The sequence below is a fragment of the Heterodontus francisci genome, unplaced genomic scaffold, assembly GCF_036365525.1.
Source record: "Heterodontus francisci isolate sHetFra1 unplaced genomic scaffold, sHetFra1.hap1 HAP1_SCAFFOLD_218, whole genome shotgun sequence".
Classification (NCBI taxonomy): Eukaryota; Metazoa; Chordata; class Chondrichthyes; order Heterodontiformes; family Heterodontidae; genus Heterodontus; species Heterodontus francisci.
This window is the reverse complement of record NW_027141931.1, coordinates 2,992,613-3,007,356: the sequence shown is the minus strand read 5'-3', so window position 1 is coordinate 3,007,356 and position 14,744 is coordinate 2,992,613. Positions and strand designations below refer to the sequence as shown.

The following is a 14,744-nucleotide window of genomic DNA, read 5'->3' as shown; positions in this document are numbered from 1 at the left end:
ATCGTTTCAAATAGATATTAACAAATATGTCACTTTAATTTCTGATCATTTCTTCCTTGTATTCTCTTATTCAAGTGGCCAAGTCTTCACCTGTGAAAATTGACAAGGGTCTTTACAGGCTCTTCGTCCATGAGCACAAATGAGCAACGCACTGGTACTCCCTCAATAACATCAACTTTGGAAGCTCCTTCGCCAGACGGGTAGTAATTAGTACAAGAGAGCAAAGACCCACATTGTCAAGTGCTAATTAAACAGAAAAAAGTCAATACTTGCCTTGCCAGTGGCACCAACATCCTGCGAATTAATCTATACAGTGAACAGACATTGGAAATAGACAACAAATATTTGTTTTGAAAGTGTCATTGAAAGGCCCTGCTGGGTTGGGCTGATATGTCCTACGATAGATTTTCAGTGTCAGTACATCTGGCTTATGAATGGGGTAATATAGATCTCGATCTGACAGTGCCACTTAATCTGAGCAGGTGGGTGAAGAATGCTTGTCTCCACTTCCACTTCATCTCATCTGCTGCTGAAACCCTTTGCTTTGTTATAACTCTTTCACGGTTGTGGGTGTCACTGATTAGGCTGTCATTTATCCACAGTTGCCCTTGAGAAGGTGTTGGTGAGGTGCACTATTGCATCGCTGCAGTCCATGTGGTTTATGAACCAGTAACAGTGAAGGAACGGCGATATAATTCCAATCCGGGATGGTGTGTGGCTTCGAGGGGAACTTGCGGGTGGTGGTGTTCCCATATATCTGTTGCTTTTGTTGTTCCAGGTGTTAAAGTTCGCGGGTTTCGAAGGTGCTTTCGAAGGAGCCTTGGTGTGTTGCTGCAGTGCACCTTGTAGATTGGGGACAATAGATCAGCGTTCCCGCTGCGCCCCCAGTCATTACCAAGGCACCCCTGTGTTAACCTCTGGCCGATTAATTTCCAGGAGAAAGTTTAAGGACACGGATAGAGTCCCCTTACCGAATCCCAGTCACCCCAGGACCACCAGGTGCAAGAATGAGTCCTTCTGGCTTCATAGTAATAGGGCATGCACTCCAAATCATACATCTTAATGTTGAGGTTCTTTCAGCCGCCATGTGAAACATCATTGGAGGTCCTGCCACCGACTATTCCTTTGAAATTATTTGCCTGCAAAAGAAAGATATTGGAAATGAAGTACCAAGCCGCTATTACATCAAAGACTTTGACCTACTGCGTTACCCACCTCATGTTAAATACGGTCGCGCCACCTATCTGCAATCTGACATTGCCGATGCAGTAGGCCTGTCATCAACCAACTTCTGTGACACAATTCGGGTGTGCAGTTTTCATATTGCAAACGTGTACGAGCCTGCAAGTGCCAGTTGGGAAAAGGAACTTCTGCCAATACTATCTCAACCAGCCATCAAAGTGGGAGATTTCAACAGCACCCCCACACTGATTGGGGTATCATAGCACCAGACAAAGTTGGTGAACAACTTCTGGAGTAGGCCTCGAGAAACGACCTCATTCTAAGACAGGACCCCAGTCAATGGGATAATTATCATCCAGCCAGATGGAGTCGGAAATACTCTTGTCAGTTCCCTTGAAGATCACCCGCAACCATCACAGTGCCTAGTCCTGGGCGACTTTCCACATAATCAACACAGGTCATCGTTCATTTACATTGACCGTTGCACTCCAGTCATCAACAGTGCAAGGAAGATGTAATGGAAATTCCATAAAGCAGAAGGGGAAAATGCAGCGATTGTAAATGTAGCTATCAATAATATACCTATGGAACAATTATATACGGATTTCAGTGTTGCCATTCTCAAAGCTGCTTGCACAGCCATGCCTCGCAGCTACCCATCCATCCACATTCCATGCCTTGAAGCAGAGAGTGCAGCACTCCTAAAGGAATATAAATCATCTGGTAACCCTGATATAATAGACCACCTCATGGAGTCTCTCAATGCTGCACATCGCGACAGATGGGAGGAAATGACAGCAGCGATATCTTTCACTCCTCGTAGTGCTGGAGCCTGATTTGCAGCCTTGGAACAGCCCTTAAATCACCTGTATTAGCCATGTTGCTTGTCATCTTTTCCACGTAGCGATGTCACTATTGGTAATGAAAACAAAACACTTCAGCTACAATGAGCAGAGAAAAATCAACAGCAAAAACATGCAGAATATGCAGTCCTCACCTTTTCAAGAATGCAGAACTGGAGAAAGCATTAATGGGCCTGGAATATCGCAAAGCGGCGGGATATGACAACATTGCACCAGAATTCTTGAAACGACTTGGCCATGTGCTCGTGTCCAGCTGAATCAGTTCCACACATATACCAACATTGATTGCCGTTCCAAAATATAGAAGATGTCAGATCCTTAACGAAGAGAACACAAAGGCTGCTGCAGCACATGTTGTCCATATGTTAATCCCCCGAAAACCATATTCAGTGTATTCCACATCCACAAAGCCAGTACAGTAAAAATTTATGTATATTCATGGGTGGTCAGAGATTAAAGCATTTTCCCCAAACAATATACTTGCAAATGACTCTCGATAGGACTGTGTTCTTCCGTGAGCATCTGAAAAAAATGCAGCAAAGGTCAAAACAAGAAACAAACTATTCAGCAGACTTGGTGGATCGACATGGGGCGCTGCTACCTCAGCACTCCACAACTCAGCACCAAAGTACTATGCACCTGTCTGGCATAGGTCACGACACGCAAATTCAAATGATCATTAAATGTGAATACAGCAATGTGTATTATAAATGAACCCTCCACTCAACACGCCTCCCCTGGCTTCCTGTTCTCACAAACATCACTCGCCCACACTTTCGCTGACTGAAGATAAGCCACTAGCTGGTTAAAATCATGCGTGCTGCACATCAGTTACCACTCCATAATGACATTTGGAATCCACTGACTGCCGCCATTCATCGTGGCGCCTCATATGGAGCAACATTCCTGAGCAAGATCTACCAGCAGATATCCTTTGGATCAAGGAATGGCAAATATGGGAAATCACTGACAAGTTCCTTGTGACAAACTCTATCTGTCAAATGGCAGGCTTTCAACTACCACGGTGAAAGTAGACCTTGCAAAAGTGGCTCAGCACAAGCCAGAGCCCTTGCGCAGCCTACATCCGCCGCTGAGGCCTCAGTACTAGGCAATGTCCATGTAAAACAAGAGAGAATCCAACCATCACACCTTGACATTCTGCTTATGTGTAAAAACGCGAGCAATGCTGCATATTGCCGAGACCCGTACCATCTACACACTAAATGGCGTACTAATAACTTCAACATCAGAAAAAGAGAAGGTTGATGCTTAACTCTGCCATTTTCATTCGATAAATAAGAACAAAAATTATCTTGTTGATTGTACACATTGAATCCATTGTGCTTGGTGGTGGAGGGAATCAATGTTTTCCATCTACCATCACATTTTCCATCATCCAAATACCTCAGCTCATCCAACTGTCTGTGACCCAATATTCTAACTCAGAGCAGGGACAATTCATCCATTTCTTCATTGTTCACTGATCAACATTACATTCTGATCCAAAAGCATCTCAATTTAGAATATTCATCTCTGTGTTCGAATATCTCCACGGCTTTGCCACCCATCACCCTAATCTTCCCAACCTCTAAAACCCGCCCAGTCACTACAATCCTCCAGCCCCTCAATACTGACCTTCCCACCCCCTGCAACGCACCCATGTCTGTAACATCCTCCAGTCTATCTCTGTAAACTGCTGCAACCCTACCACCCACCATATCTCTGTTAACCTCTCCAGCCCTCACAACCATCCCAAGTCTTCCTCCTTCTCGAACGCTTCCAATCCTCCATAAACCTCACCCGGTCCCTAAAACCCTCCACATCTCTTTAACGTCCTCCAGCCCCTACAACTCTCCCTATCTCCACAAACTTCTCCAGGCCCTTAAACTCTCCTTATATTTGGAATCTCCTCCGATCCCTGCAACCCCCGAGAGCTCCTTGCTTCACTGATTCTCATAATTTGAGAATCCTCAAAGGACACCCGCCAACACCACCATCTAACTCACGGGGTGGGGATAACAAGACAGAGAGAGAGATGCCAATGAACGGCCTAGGGAATGGGAGGGAGATGCACTCAAAAAAGTGTCGCCAAACATAAAGAAATTAATAATCAACTTACACGGGAAGATTTCCAACATATTTTATTTTTAAGAAGCTTTTCCTTCTAAGTAGATGTGACGAACTGAGAATAGAACCAGTGGAGCTGGAGGAGAGACTCTGTCTGCTGTTACCCCGGCTGACTTGCCGGGGTCGGTGTGACTCTTAAGTCGTGTGTTGCAAACCCGCCCGCGGTAGTCTATTTTCTGTCTGTCACTCCTTGACTGTCACCTTGCTGCTCTTTGTCATGTGCGGTCCCCCGTCGTTGTATTCGTGTTATAAAGCTGTTGGTCACATTTTTCCCCTCGGTGATCAATAGTACATTCATAGAAGGGAATAAATGGGACCCGCCACTGGGCTGCCCTCAGTTGCTTAGTTTATTCATTAATTGAATAATTGATGTAACTGGATATTTCACCATATTCCTAATCTGCTCCCTGAACTTGGATTGAGTCACTGCATAAATAAATGTATTTGTACAGCAATTAAAAGCCCGCAGCATATAACTTAATCTTTGAAACATATATTCAGAATCGCTGTAATCCCGGGGATCTGATCCTGTAATGATATAATAGAAGAAATGTATAACGTACACCAACCAGAGGAGCATAAAGCTGCCCGATATGGTGAAAAGTAAAATAATCGATTTTCTTCTGCTCTCCATCTCTCGGTCACTGCAATTCTCTCCCTTGCTCCGACCCTTCAGTGCCTTACGGACTCGACTGGCCACTAAAATGTGTCTTACTGTCAGCGCGTTGAGCAAAAAAATTAGAGCGAATGGGAGCAATGGGGTTAAAACCGTATCAAACCAGTCAAGTCCCACCCAACCAGCATCAGTATAATAGCTTGACTTTAAAGCACAGAACCATGGCATATTGTCGATTATCCATAAAGGTTCATATGCAAAGTAGAAGGGGACATTTTTTATGCAAAGCAGAATCGAGGTTGTTGCGAGAACCACAACCGCAGTTTTCTCGGTGCAATATTTTGTCTTCAGCTTCTGGCAACAAATGGCAATAAATCGATCAAAGGTGAAAGTAACTGTGAACCATACAGAAACTTCGGTAGCTGCACGAAACATGACAGCGATAACAATACAGACAGGGGTGGTGACCAAGATAGATCCCAGGAAATAATAAAAAGCAACCCGCCACAGTATGACCCCAGTGATAATGAAGAGTAGGTCCGTCATTGCCATGGCCACCAGGTATCGAGTGGTGCAGGTGGAGAGGCCGCAATTTCCCTGGGAGAGGATCACAATCGCCAGTAAATTAACTGTAAGAGAGAGCAGGGAAAAGTGACTGGAAATTACTGATCAAACATTCTCTGCATCTGACAAAAACAGAAAGGGCAGGATATTAGCAACAAAAGCAGGTGGGATTGAAACAAGTCATATGTCTTTTTTTAAAAATGTCAACACTAATCCCTAGGTAGCTCTGACCCGTCAACTTCCGGGTTTAATGGAGTCGGGACAGGGGACGGAAAGAGAACTGCTCCCAGGAGGAGGGTTGGCAATTTAAATATTTTCATGATCCTGGAAGTCTCTCATGTAATCTGTTTTACATATGCAACTCTGGCCGCCAGGTTTTCCCGTTTATAACCCAAGCCACATCGGAAGACACTCGAGATTAGCAATCAGAATCATCCGCTACTCTGTTATCAAGCTACTCGCTCTGAATTGAATAAGTCACAGCATGGGTTGATGTGCAGGATGGAACTGTCCAACCGCAGGATTCAATAAACCGCGGGAATGCAGCCCAGCAAGAAATCAGACCCCACTACCTGGGACCGGACCTTCCATTGTGTCTTGTACCAAACATCTCCCTCGCCCTATCTAGGCCCATTCCCCAGAATTGCAGACTCATCCTGGTGTTGAGGATCAGAAATTCCAACTCCCCTGATCCTACTTTTACACGGACCATGCTGCACAATAGCCGACTCCTCTCTGGGCTAGGAAATTGGCAGCTCAGCGATTAGAAATTTCTCCTCCTGCAGATCTAGTGTTTGGCCATCCCCCAATGTAGCACAATGAACCCCCGAACCGGGGGTAAGGATTTGGACAGCTCTGGTCATGAGATCTGCTCCAGACTCCTTCACAACGAACTGGAAGCCAAGACCATCAATTGGCTGATTTCACCAAGGAGAATACCACAAGCACAAAAGAGGCATCTGTGGAGTGAGTAATCGGAAACTCCTGTTCCCACATATCTCACACCCCTGTTGATATCCAGGCTTAACCATTGTCGTGGAAACAAAAGATTGAAACAGCAGTAAAACTGATTAAATAGGAAAATACTGAGAACATTCACCACGCCAGACAGTGCCTGTGGGGAAATAAACAGCGTTACCCATTCAACTGATCGGTTTTCCTCAGAAATGGAAGAAACTGGAGATAATCTGTTTGCAAGTAATTATACAGTCATTTAAAAGTGGGGTATGAGGGAAAGAAAGAGAAGTGGGAAACGTCTATAAATGGGTGGAGGACAGGAGTGATTCATTGATAAAGGGATGATAGTGCATGGCAAATGGAACAATTAAAGAAACAGAGAATGGGTCCAGATGTGGTGCAAATTGTAAACACAGAATAACAGAGCAAGATGAGAGAATTAAAAATCTATTTAAAAAAATGCTTCCAATGGCCCCGGAAGTGTGACAGGGAATTGGAGAAGGCGGGGTGGCGGATGCGGGTAGATCCCAGTGGTGTGGATCAGCCTGCCAGTTTTGTTACAGAAGGGGAAGTCCTTCCCAAGCAGCAACCCCAAACAACCTGCATTTCCAGTGACTCGGATATAGCCATCCTTCATAAAAGCACAAGCCATCTGAGAATGTTTGAGCGATGGTTATCAGTGGAAGCATTTAATCTCAGTGTTGGGTCTGACAGGCAATAAAATGCCTAATCAGAAAATCCGGTGCTGTTCCTCGGTGAGAATCAGTAGACTGTATTACGAGGTCGAGGATCGCAAGATCATAACGGGAATGGGATGGAAAGATTTACGTGGCAAGTGACCGGACGCTCAGGGTTATGATTGTGGACTGAACGGAGATGTTCAGAAAAGTAATCACTCAATCTGTGTTTGCGTCTTTTCCGATGTATAGGGGTCTCCTTTGAGAACACCGAATACAGTTTCTATGCGAGAATAAGTGCAAGAAAACCGCCTGGAAGAAGGGGCTGATGCCTCAGGCATCGGAACGGGAGGAGGTGAGAGGGCAGGTATTACAGCCCCTGTGCTTGCAAGTAAGGGTACTCTTAAAAAGTGAGCAGATGTTGGGTGATTGAGAAGTCGACACGGGGTCGCAAAGATCTGGTGAAAAGGGAGGGGAGAAGCATATACGGTATTGATGGACTGAGCTGGATGTGGCAGAAATGTTGGAGGATGAGGCGTTGAATGTGGAGGCTTGATAGGTTGGAAGTTGAGGACAGGGAAACCTTGTCTTGGTTCTGGAAGGGAGGGGATTGACTGTAGGCAGTAAGATGGGAAATTTGATGGACATGGTCTCGGGCCCTATTAAGCACAGTGAAGGCGAATCCTTGGCTGAGGAAAAACAAAGTCATTTCAGAAGCACTAGTGTGAAAGTTAGCATCATTGGAGGGGATGGAGCAGAGAAGGAGAAACATAGAGAATGGAACAGAATCTTCGCAGAAAACAGAGTTGGAGGATGTATAATCAAGGTAGCTGTGGATGAAGGTGAGATTATAGTCCGTATTGTTGGGCAGCCAATCCCCTGAAATGGAGGTGGGGAAAGCGAGGAAGCGAAGGGCAGTGTCAGAGACGGTATGTTTGAAGTCGAGGGACGGGTGGAAATTAGAAACAGGGATGATGAAATGTTCCAGTTCAAGTAAAACGAAGGTAAGAGCAACAGCACTGTCAGCACAATCAAACTAGCAAACAATATGTGTGATGGAGAGGACTGGAGGAGGATTGAAACAAAGGATGGACTATGTTTCCTCCATAAAAGCAGCACATCTAGGACCAGAACAGCTCCCATAGCGACACCATTTGATGGTGGAATTTGCCAAGGCTCGCACTAGAGGTCCAGACGTCAATACCTTACAACATGGTCAGGATCAAAATCCTTTGAGGTTACCATTCCCAGACTAGAACCAGTGATGAAGTGAGGAGATCGAGCGGGAATGACGAGAAATTTAAACGAAACAAATCTGTTCCAGATGGGGTCCTCGAAATGTGCTAGAAGAGGATGGTGGAGGAAACTGATAAGGAAACGGCCTTATTGTGTCTGTCACGACAGATCCCATCCATTGTGAGTTTAAGGACATCTCAGGTTTACGGGATTTGAATCAGAGAGGGACAGCGTGACATAGTCATAAATGTAAATGGACCCGTGCAGAGCAGCTATGAGCTCAGCTGGAAGGAACTCTGGTGTGCAGTGAGATGGTTGGCACAGATGTAGATCACTATTCAGAGTCTGAAGAATGGAAACAGGTCTCTAAAGGGAGGAGCCGAACATTCAAATTATAATGAATCATTTCATTGTAAAACTTCAGGTTAGTTAACATAGAAATTGGGATCATATGTGCAAAAGCATTCAAATAGAGCATAAACTCTTTGGTTTAGATGGATTTCAACCACGTACACTAACAAAGCTAGGGAAGAATTAGCAGAGTCAAAATTATCTGTTCATTAATAATCATCTGAATATGGAATAGAGCGAGAGAAATTCCGGACAGCTAATGTGATTCTTATATTTCAAGCAGAAGATTGAATGATCCGAAGATATTTCAACCAGTTTACATGTTTTTAATGGTCGTGAAGATAATCCAGTATTTATTTCCTGCTTTGGTGCAGTGGTTGGAGTTGTTTGATGAATTCGGGGTAAGCTATTCTACTCATAATAAATAAGTCTGTAAAATTAAGGTATGGCAGGGCAGTTTTTCCGAGAGGAATGTACAACCTGTGGCATGTGGGATCTCATGGACGCACCGCGGGTCTTAGATGAACACATCAGCAGGAGGCATCACCGGTTGCAGAAGCTTAGGTTCCATTTTTCGGAACTCGAAGGAGACTGTAGTCACTGTTGTACATCCACGAAATGAACGACTACTTGGATCGCAGGTTTAGGGAGGTGGTCTCAACGCAGGTCAGAAGTATGCAGGCAAATAGGGAATGAGTGACCGCCAGGCAGACAAAGAGGACCAGGCAGGTACTGCAGGAGTTCACCAGGGTGGTTTGCACTCGCTTGTCGGTTTCCCATTTTGGATACTGCTGAGGGTAATGTTTCCTCAGAGGATTGCAGTCACAGCCAGATTTGTGGCGCCACAGGAGGCTCAGATGCACAGGAAGGGAGGAGGAAGAGTGAAAGAGCAGTAGTGAATCGTTCGTGAGGGGAACAGACAGGCGTTTCTGCGGCAGTGAACAAGATTCCAGGATGGTGTGTTTCTTTCCTGGTGCCAGGGTCAAGAATGTCATGGAGCGGCTGCAGAACATTCTTCCCGGGAAAGGTGAACAGCTCGAGGTCGTGGTCCACATCGGTACCAGTTACATAGGTAAGAACGGGGATGAGGTCCTGCAAGCAATTTTTAGGGAGCTAAAATGAGATTAAAAATCAGGACGAAAAATGCAGTAATATCAAAATTACTCCCAGTCCCACGTGTAAGTGAGCACAAGAATAGGAGAACTGAATGATTGAACACATGGCTGAAGAACTGGTGTAGGAGGGAGAGCAACAGATTTCTGAGACATTAAGACCGTATCTGGGGCAAGTGGGACTTGTCAACGATGGAGGGGTTGCATCTCAGCAGGACTGGGATGAATATCCTCACAGGGAGATTTGCTAGTGCTTTTGGGGAGGGTTTAAACGAAATTGTCAGAGGCATGGGAACCTGCGAGTGTGCTCAGATTGGAAAGAAGCAAAAATGGCAAATCTGCTGCGGTGTGGGAAACAGGAACAAGTATCAGAGATGAATACGAAGGTGCATAGAATGCTGGGGGAGAAAGATAACCCAACAGTAGGACATATACGGTGTGGTCAGATTAAGGGGGAAAGCAAACGTTGCCAGTCATGGTTAATGTATATATATATATATATATGTGAAGGCATGGAGTGTGGTTAATAAGACTGGTACGATACAGGCGCAGATCTCCATGTGGAAATATGACGTTGTGGCTGTAACAGAGACCTGGCTCAAAGAAGGGCGGGATTGGATGATAAATATTCCTGGATGCAAGTTGCTCAGGAAAGATAGGAAAAGAAAAAAAGTGGGAAGGTGGCAGCATAGATTAAGAAGAGCATTGCAGTGCTGTAGAAACATGATGCCAAGAGGGTTCGAGATAAAATCAATTAGACTAGAGCTGAGGAATGAAAAGGTGCGGTTCCATTGCTCGGTTTTTGTCTAAAAAGCACCAGCTTGTGAGAAGGATGAAGAGGAACAAATTTGCAAATAAATTACAGAAAGGTGCAAAACATATCGGGTAGTTATACTGGGGGACGTTTATTATCCAACCATATACTGGGATGGCAGTAGCTTAAAGGGCAGCGAGGGACAAGAGTTCCTAGAGTGTGTTCAGGAAATATTTCTGCAACAATATGCTGCGAGTCCAACGAGAAAGGAGGCACTGCTAGACCTGGTACTTGGAAATGAGGTGGGCCAAGTGGATCAAGGAGGGCATTTAGGGGACAGTAATCGTTGTATCATAAGGTTTAGGCTGACTATGGAAAAGGAAAAAGAACAATCCAAGTTAAGAATAATTAACTGGGTGAAGGCTAAATTCACTGTGGTAGGAATGGAGCTGTGGCGAATAAATTGGTGTCAAAAGCTGGCAGGAAAACGGGTAGATGAACAATGGGCTACCTTCAAAGAAGAGATAGTTGGGGAACAGTCAAGGTATGTTCCCTCGAACGGAAACGTAAAGCAAACAAATCCAGAGCTCCCTGGATCACAAAAGAGTTAGCAATTAAGTTAAAGAAGAAAACATGCTCATGGCAGATGCCAGGTAGAAAGTACTATTGAGAACCAGGCTGAAGATAGAAGGTCCTGAGAGGACGTGAAAAAGCAAATAAGGGAAGCAAAGAGGGAGCATGAAAAGAGACTGAAAGTTAGCATTAAAGGAATTCCCAAAGTTTTCTATAGGCAAATAAATAGTAAAAGGTTGGTACAAAGAGGGGTGGGACCGATTAGGGACCAGAAAGTGGATTTAACCATGGTGTCAGAGGGCACATTTGAGGTATTAACCTTTTACCAAGGAAGAAGATGCAACCCAGGCAATGTTGATATAGGAGGTAAGTCAGACACTAGAGAGGTTTACAATTGTTAAAGAAGAAATATTAGGAAGGGTTTCTTTACCCAAAGTGGGCAAAGCACCAGGGGCGGATGAGATGCATCCAACAATACCAAGGGAAGTGATGGTGGAATTCGCAGAGGCACTGGCCATCATTTTCCTGTCTTCCTTCGACTCAGTGGTGGTTCCAGAGGACTGGAAAATTGCAAACCTTACACATTTTTTCAAAAAAGGGTGTAAAGATCAACGCAGCAACTACAGGCCAGTCAGTTTAACTTCGGTGGTGGGAAAACCTTTAGAAAAAATAATTAGGGACAACATTAATTGCCACATGGGCAACGTGAATTAATTAAAGAAAGCCAGCATGCATTTCGTTAAGGAAAATCATGTTTATCTAAGTTGATGGAGTTTTCCTGAGGAGATAACATTGACGGTTGATGAAGGCAATGCTGTTGATGTGGTGAAAATGAACTTTCAAAAGACGTTTGATACAATGCCACACAGCAGAACTGTGAGTACACATGTAGCTCGTGGAATAAAAGGGAACGTAGCAACACAGATACGAAATTGGCCGAGTGACAGGAAACAAAGAGTAGAGTTTAATTGATGTTTTTTGATTGGAGGAAGGTGTGCAGTTGAGTTTCTCAGGGATCAATGATGGGACCCTTGCATTTCATGACAGATAGTAAAGGCCTAGACCTTGGTGTACAGGACACTATTTCAAAGTTTGCCGATCGTACGAAACTTGGAAGCATTGTGACCTGTAAGGAGGATAGTGTGGAACTTCGAAAGGAGATGAGCAAGTTTGTTCAATGGGCAGACAGGTGACAGATGATGTTCAATGCAGAGAAATGTAAAGTGATTCATTTTGGTAGGAAGAACATGGAGAGACGATATACAATAAAGGGTATAATGCTAAAGGGTGTGCTCGATCAGAGGAACCTACGTGTATATGTGTCAACGAGGTTGATAGGACAGGTTGCGAGAGCGGTTCAGAAAGCAGACTTTATTAATAGGGGCATAGAGAACAAGAGCAAGGAACTAATGTTGAACTTGTATAAGACAATAGCTCGGCCTCAGCTGGAGTATTACGTCCAGGTCTGGGCGCCACACTTGAAGAAAAACGTGAGGGCATTGGAGAGAGTACATGAAAGATTCACCAGAGCGGTTCCAGCGATGAGGAATTTAACTTATGAAGATAGATTGGAGAAGTTAGGACTGTTTTCCTTCGAGAAGACAAGGCTGAGAGGTGACTTGACGAAGGTTTTCAATTCATGAAGGGTCAGGACACACTATATAGAGGCAAAATGTTCCCGCTCGTGAAAGGATCGAGAACGGGAGGGCACAGATTTAAAGTATTTGTTAAGGAAGCAAAAGCGACATGCAGAAAACTTTTCTTTTCACGCATCGAGTGGTTAAGGTCTGGAATGCACTGATGGAGGGTGGTGGAAGCAGGTTCAATTGAAGCACTCAAAAGGGAATTAGACAGCCGTATGAAAAGTGAGAACTGTCCACTGGTGTAGTACCGGATGATTGGAGGGTGGCAAATGTTGTTCCCTTGTTCAAGAAAGAGAATAGGGATAACCCTGGGAATTATAGACCAGTCAGTCTTACGTCGGTAGTGGGCACCTTATTGGAGAGGATTCTGAGAGACAGGATTTATGATTATTTGGCAAAGCATAGTTTGATTAAAGACAGTCAGCATGGCTTTGTAAGGGGCAGGTCATGCCTCACAAGCCTCATTGAATTATTTGAGGATGTGACAAAACACATTGATGAAGGAAGAGCAGTGGATGTGGTGGATATGGATTTTAGCAAGGCGTTTGATAAGGTTCCCCATGGTAGGCTCATTCAGAAATTAAGGAGGCATGGGATTCAGGGAAAGTTGGCTGTCTGGATACAAAATTGGCTGGTCCATAGAAGTCAGAGGGTGGTAGTAGATGGCAAGTATTCAGCCTGGAGCTCGGTGAGCAGTGGTGTTCCACACAGATTTGTTCTGGGACCTCTGCTCTTTGTGATTTTTATAAATGACTTGGATGAGGAAGTGGAAGGCTGTGTTAGCAAGTTTGCCGATGACACGAAGGTAGCTGGAGTTGTGGATAGTGTGGAAGGTTATTTTAGGTTGCAACGGGACATTGACAGTATGCAGAGCTGGGCTGAGAACTGGCAGATGGAGTTCAACCTGGAAAAGTGTGAAGTGATTCATTTTGGAAGGTCGAATTTGAATGCGGAATATCGGCTTAAAGACAGGATTCTTGGTAGTGTGGAGGAACAGAGGGATCTCGGGGTCCATGTCCATATATCGCTCAGAATTGCCACCCAAGTTGATAGGGTTGTTAAGAAGGCGTATGGTGTGTAGGCTTTCATTAACAGGGGGATTGAGTTTAAGAGCCGTGAGGTTATGCTGCAGCTCTATCAGGCCCTGGTTCGAGCAAACATGGAATATTTGTGTTCAGTTCTGGTCGCCTCATTATAGGAAGGATGTGAAAGCTTTAGAGAGGGTGCAGAGGAGATTTACCAGGATGCTGCCTGGACTGGAGGGCATGTCCTACGAAGAAAGATTGAGGGAGCTAGGGCTTTTCTCATTGGAGCGAAGAAGGATGAGAGGTGACTTGATAGAGGGGTACAACATGATGAGAGGCATAGATAGAGTGGATAGCCAGAGACTTTCTCCCAGGGTGGAAAGGGCTCTCACCAGGGAACATAATTTTAAGGTGATTGGAAGTAATTTTAGGGGAGATGTCAGAGGTAAGTTCTTTACACAGAGAGTGGTGGGTGCGTGGAATGCGCTGCCAGCGGTGGTACTAGAAGCAGATACATTAGGGGCATTTTAGCGACTCTTTGATAGGTACATGGGTGATAGTAGAATGAAGGGTAGGTAGTTAGTTTGATCTTAGAGTAGGTTAAAGGTTCTGCACAACATCGTCGGCCGAAGGGCCTGTTCGGGGCTGTACTGTTCTATGTTCTAACGTGCAGGGTTTTGGGGAAAAGGCAGGGTAATGGAATTGAGGGTCTTGTTCTTTCAGAAAGCCGGTTCGGGCACGATGGACCGAATGGACTCCTTCTGTACTGTAATGATTCTGTAATTTTGTGATTCTGTGATGATGGAATTCGTATTGATAGCTGTAACTGAAAAATGAATAAACATCCAGACAAACATAATTAAGATAGAGCAGTCACCACATATTACAAAAGGAAAAGCCATATTAAATTATTTGAATAATACCGGAAATCGTTGTGAAGACTACTGAAGTAGAAGGAACACATTGGATACCATAGGATACCATAAGCAGACTCATGAATATTCATAGCGCAAATGGAATTAGGGGACAAGCAGCAGAATGGACAGCAAGCTGGCTGCAGAAAC

At 44.6% G+C, this 14,744-nt stretch overlaps 1 protein-coding gene across 1 annotated transcript; it reads right to left on the bottom strand.

Moving 5' to 3' along the window:
* Positions 1-4,506: 4,506 nt before the first annotated feature.
* Positions 4,507-5,943, bottom strand: LOC137365659 (probable G-protein coupled receptor 139). The gene is made up of 2 exons (XM_068028026.1): positions 5,925-5,943; positions 4,507-5,417 (listed from the first exon to the last, which is right to left on the bottom strand). The coding sequence occupies exons 1-2, from the start codon at positions 5,941-5,943 to the stop codon at positions 4,507-4,509; spliced, it is 930 nt and encodes a 309-aa protein (XP_067884127.1).
* Positions 5,944-14,744: the final 8,801 nt, after the last annotated feature.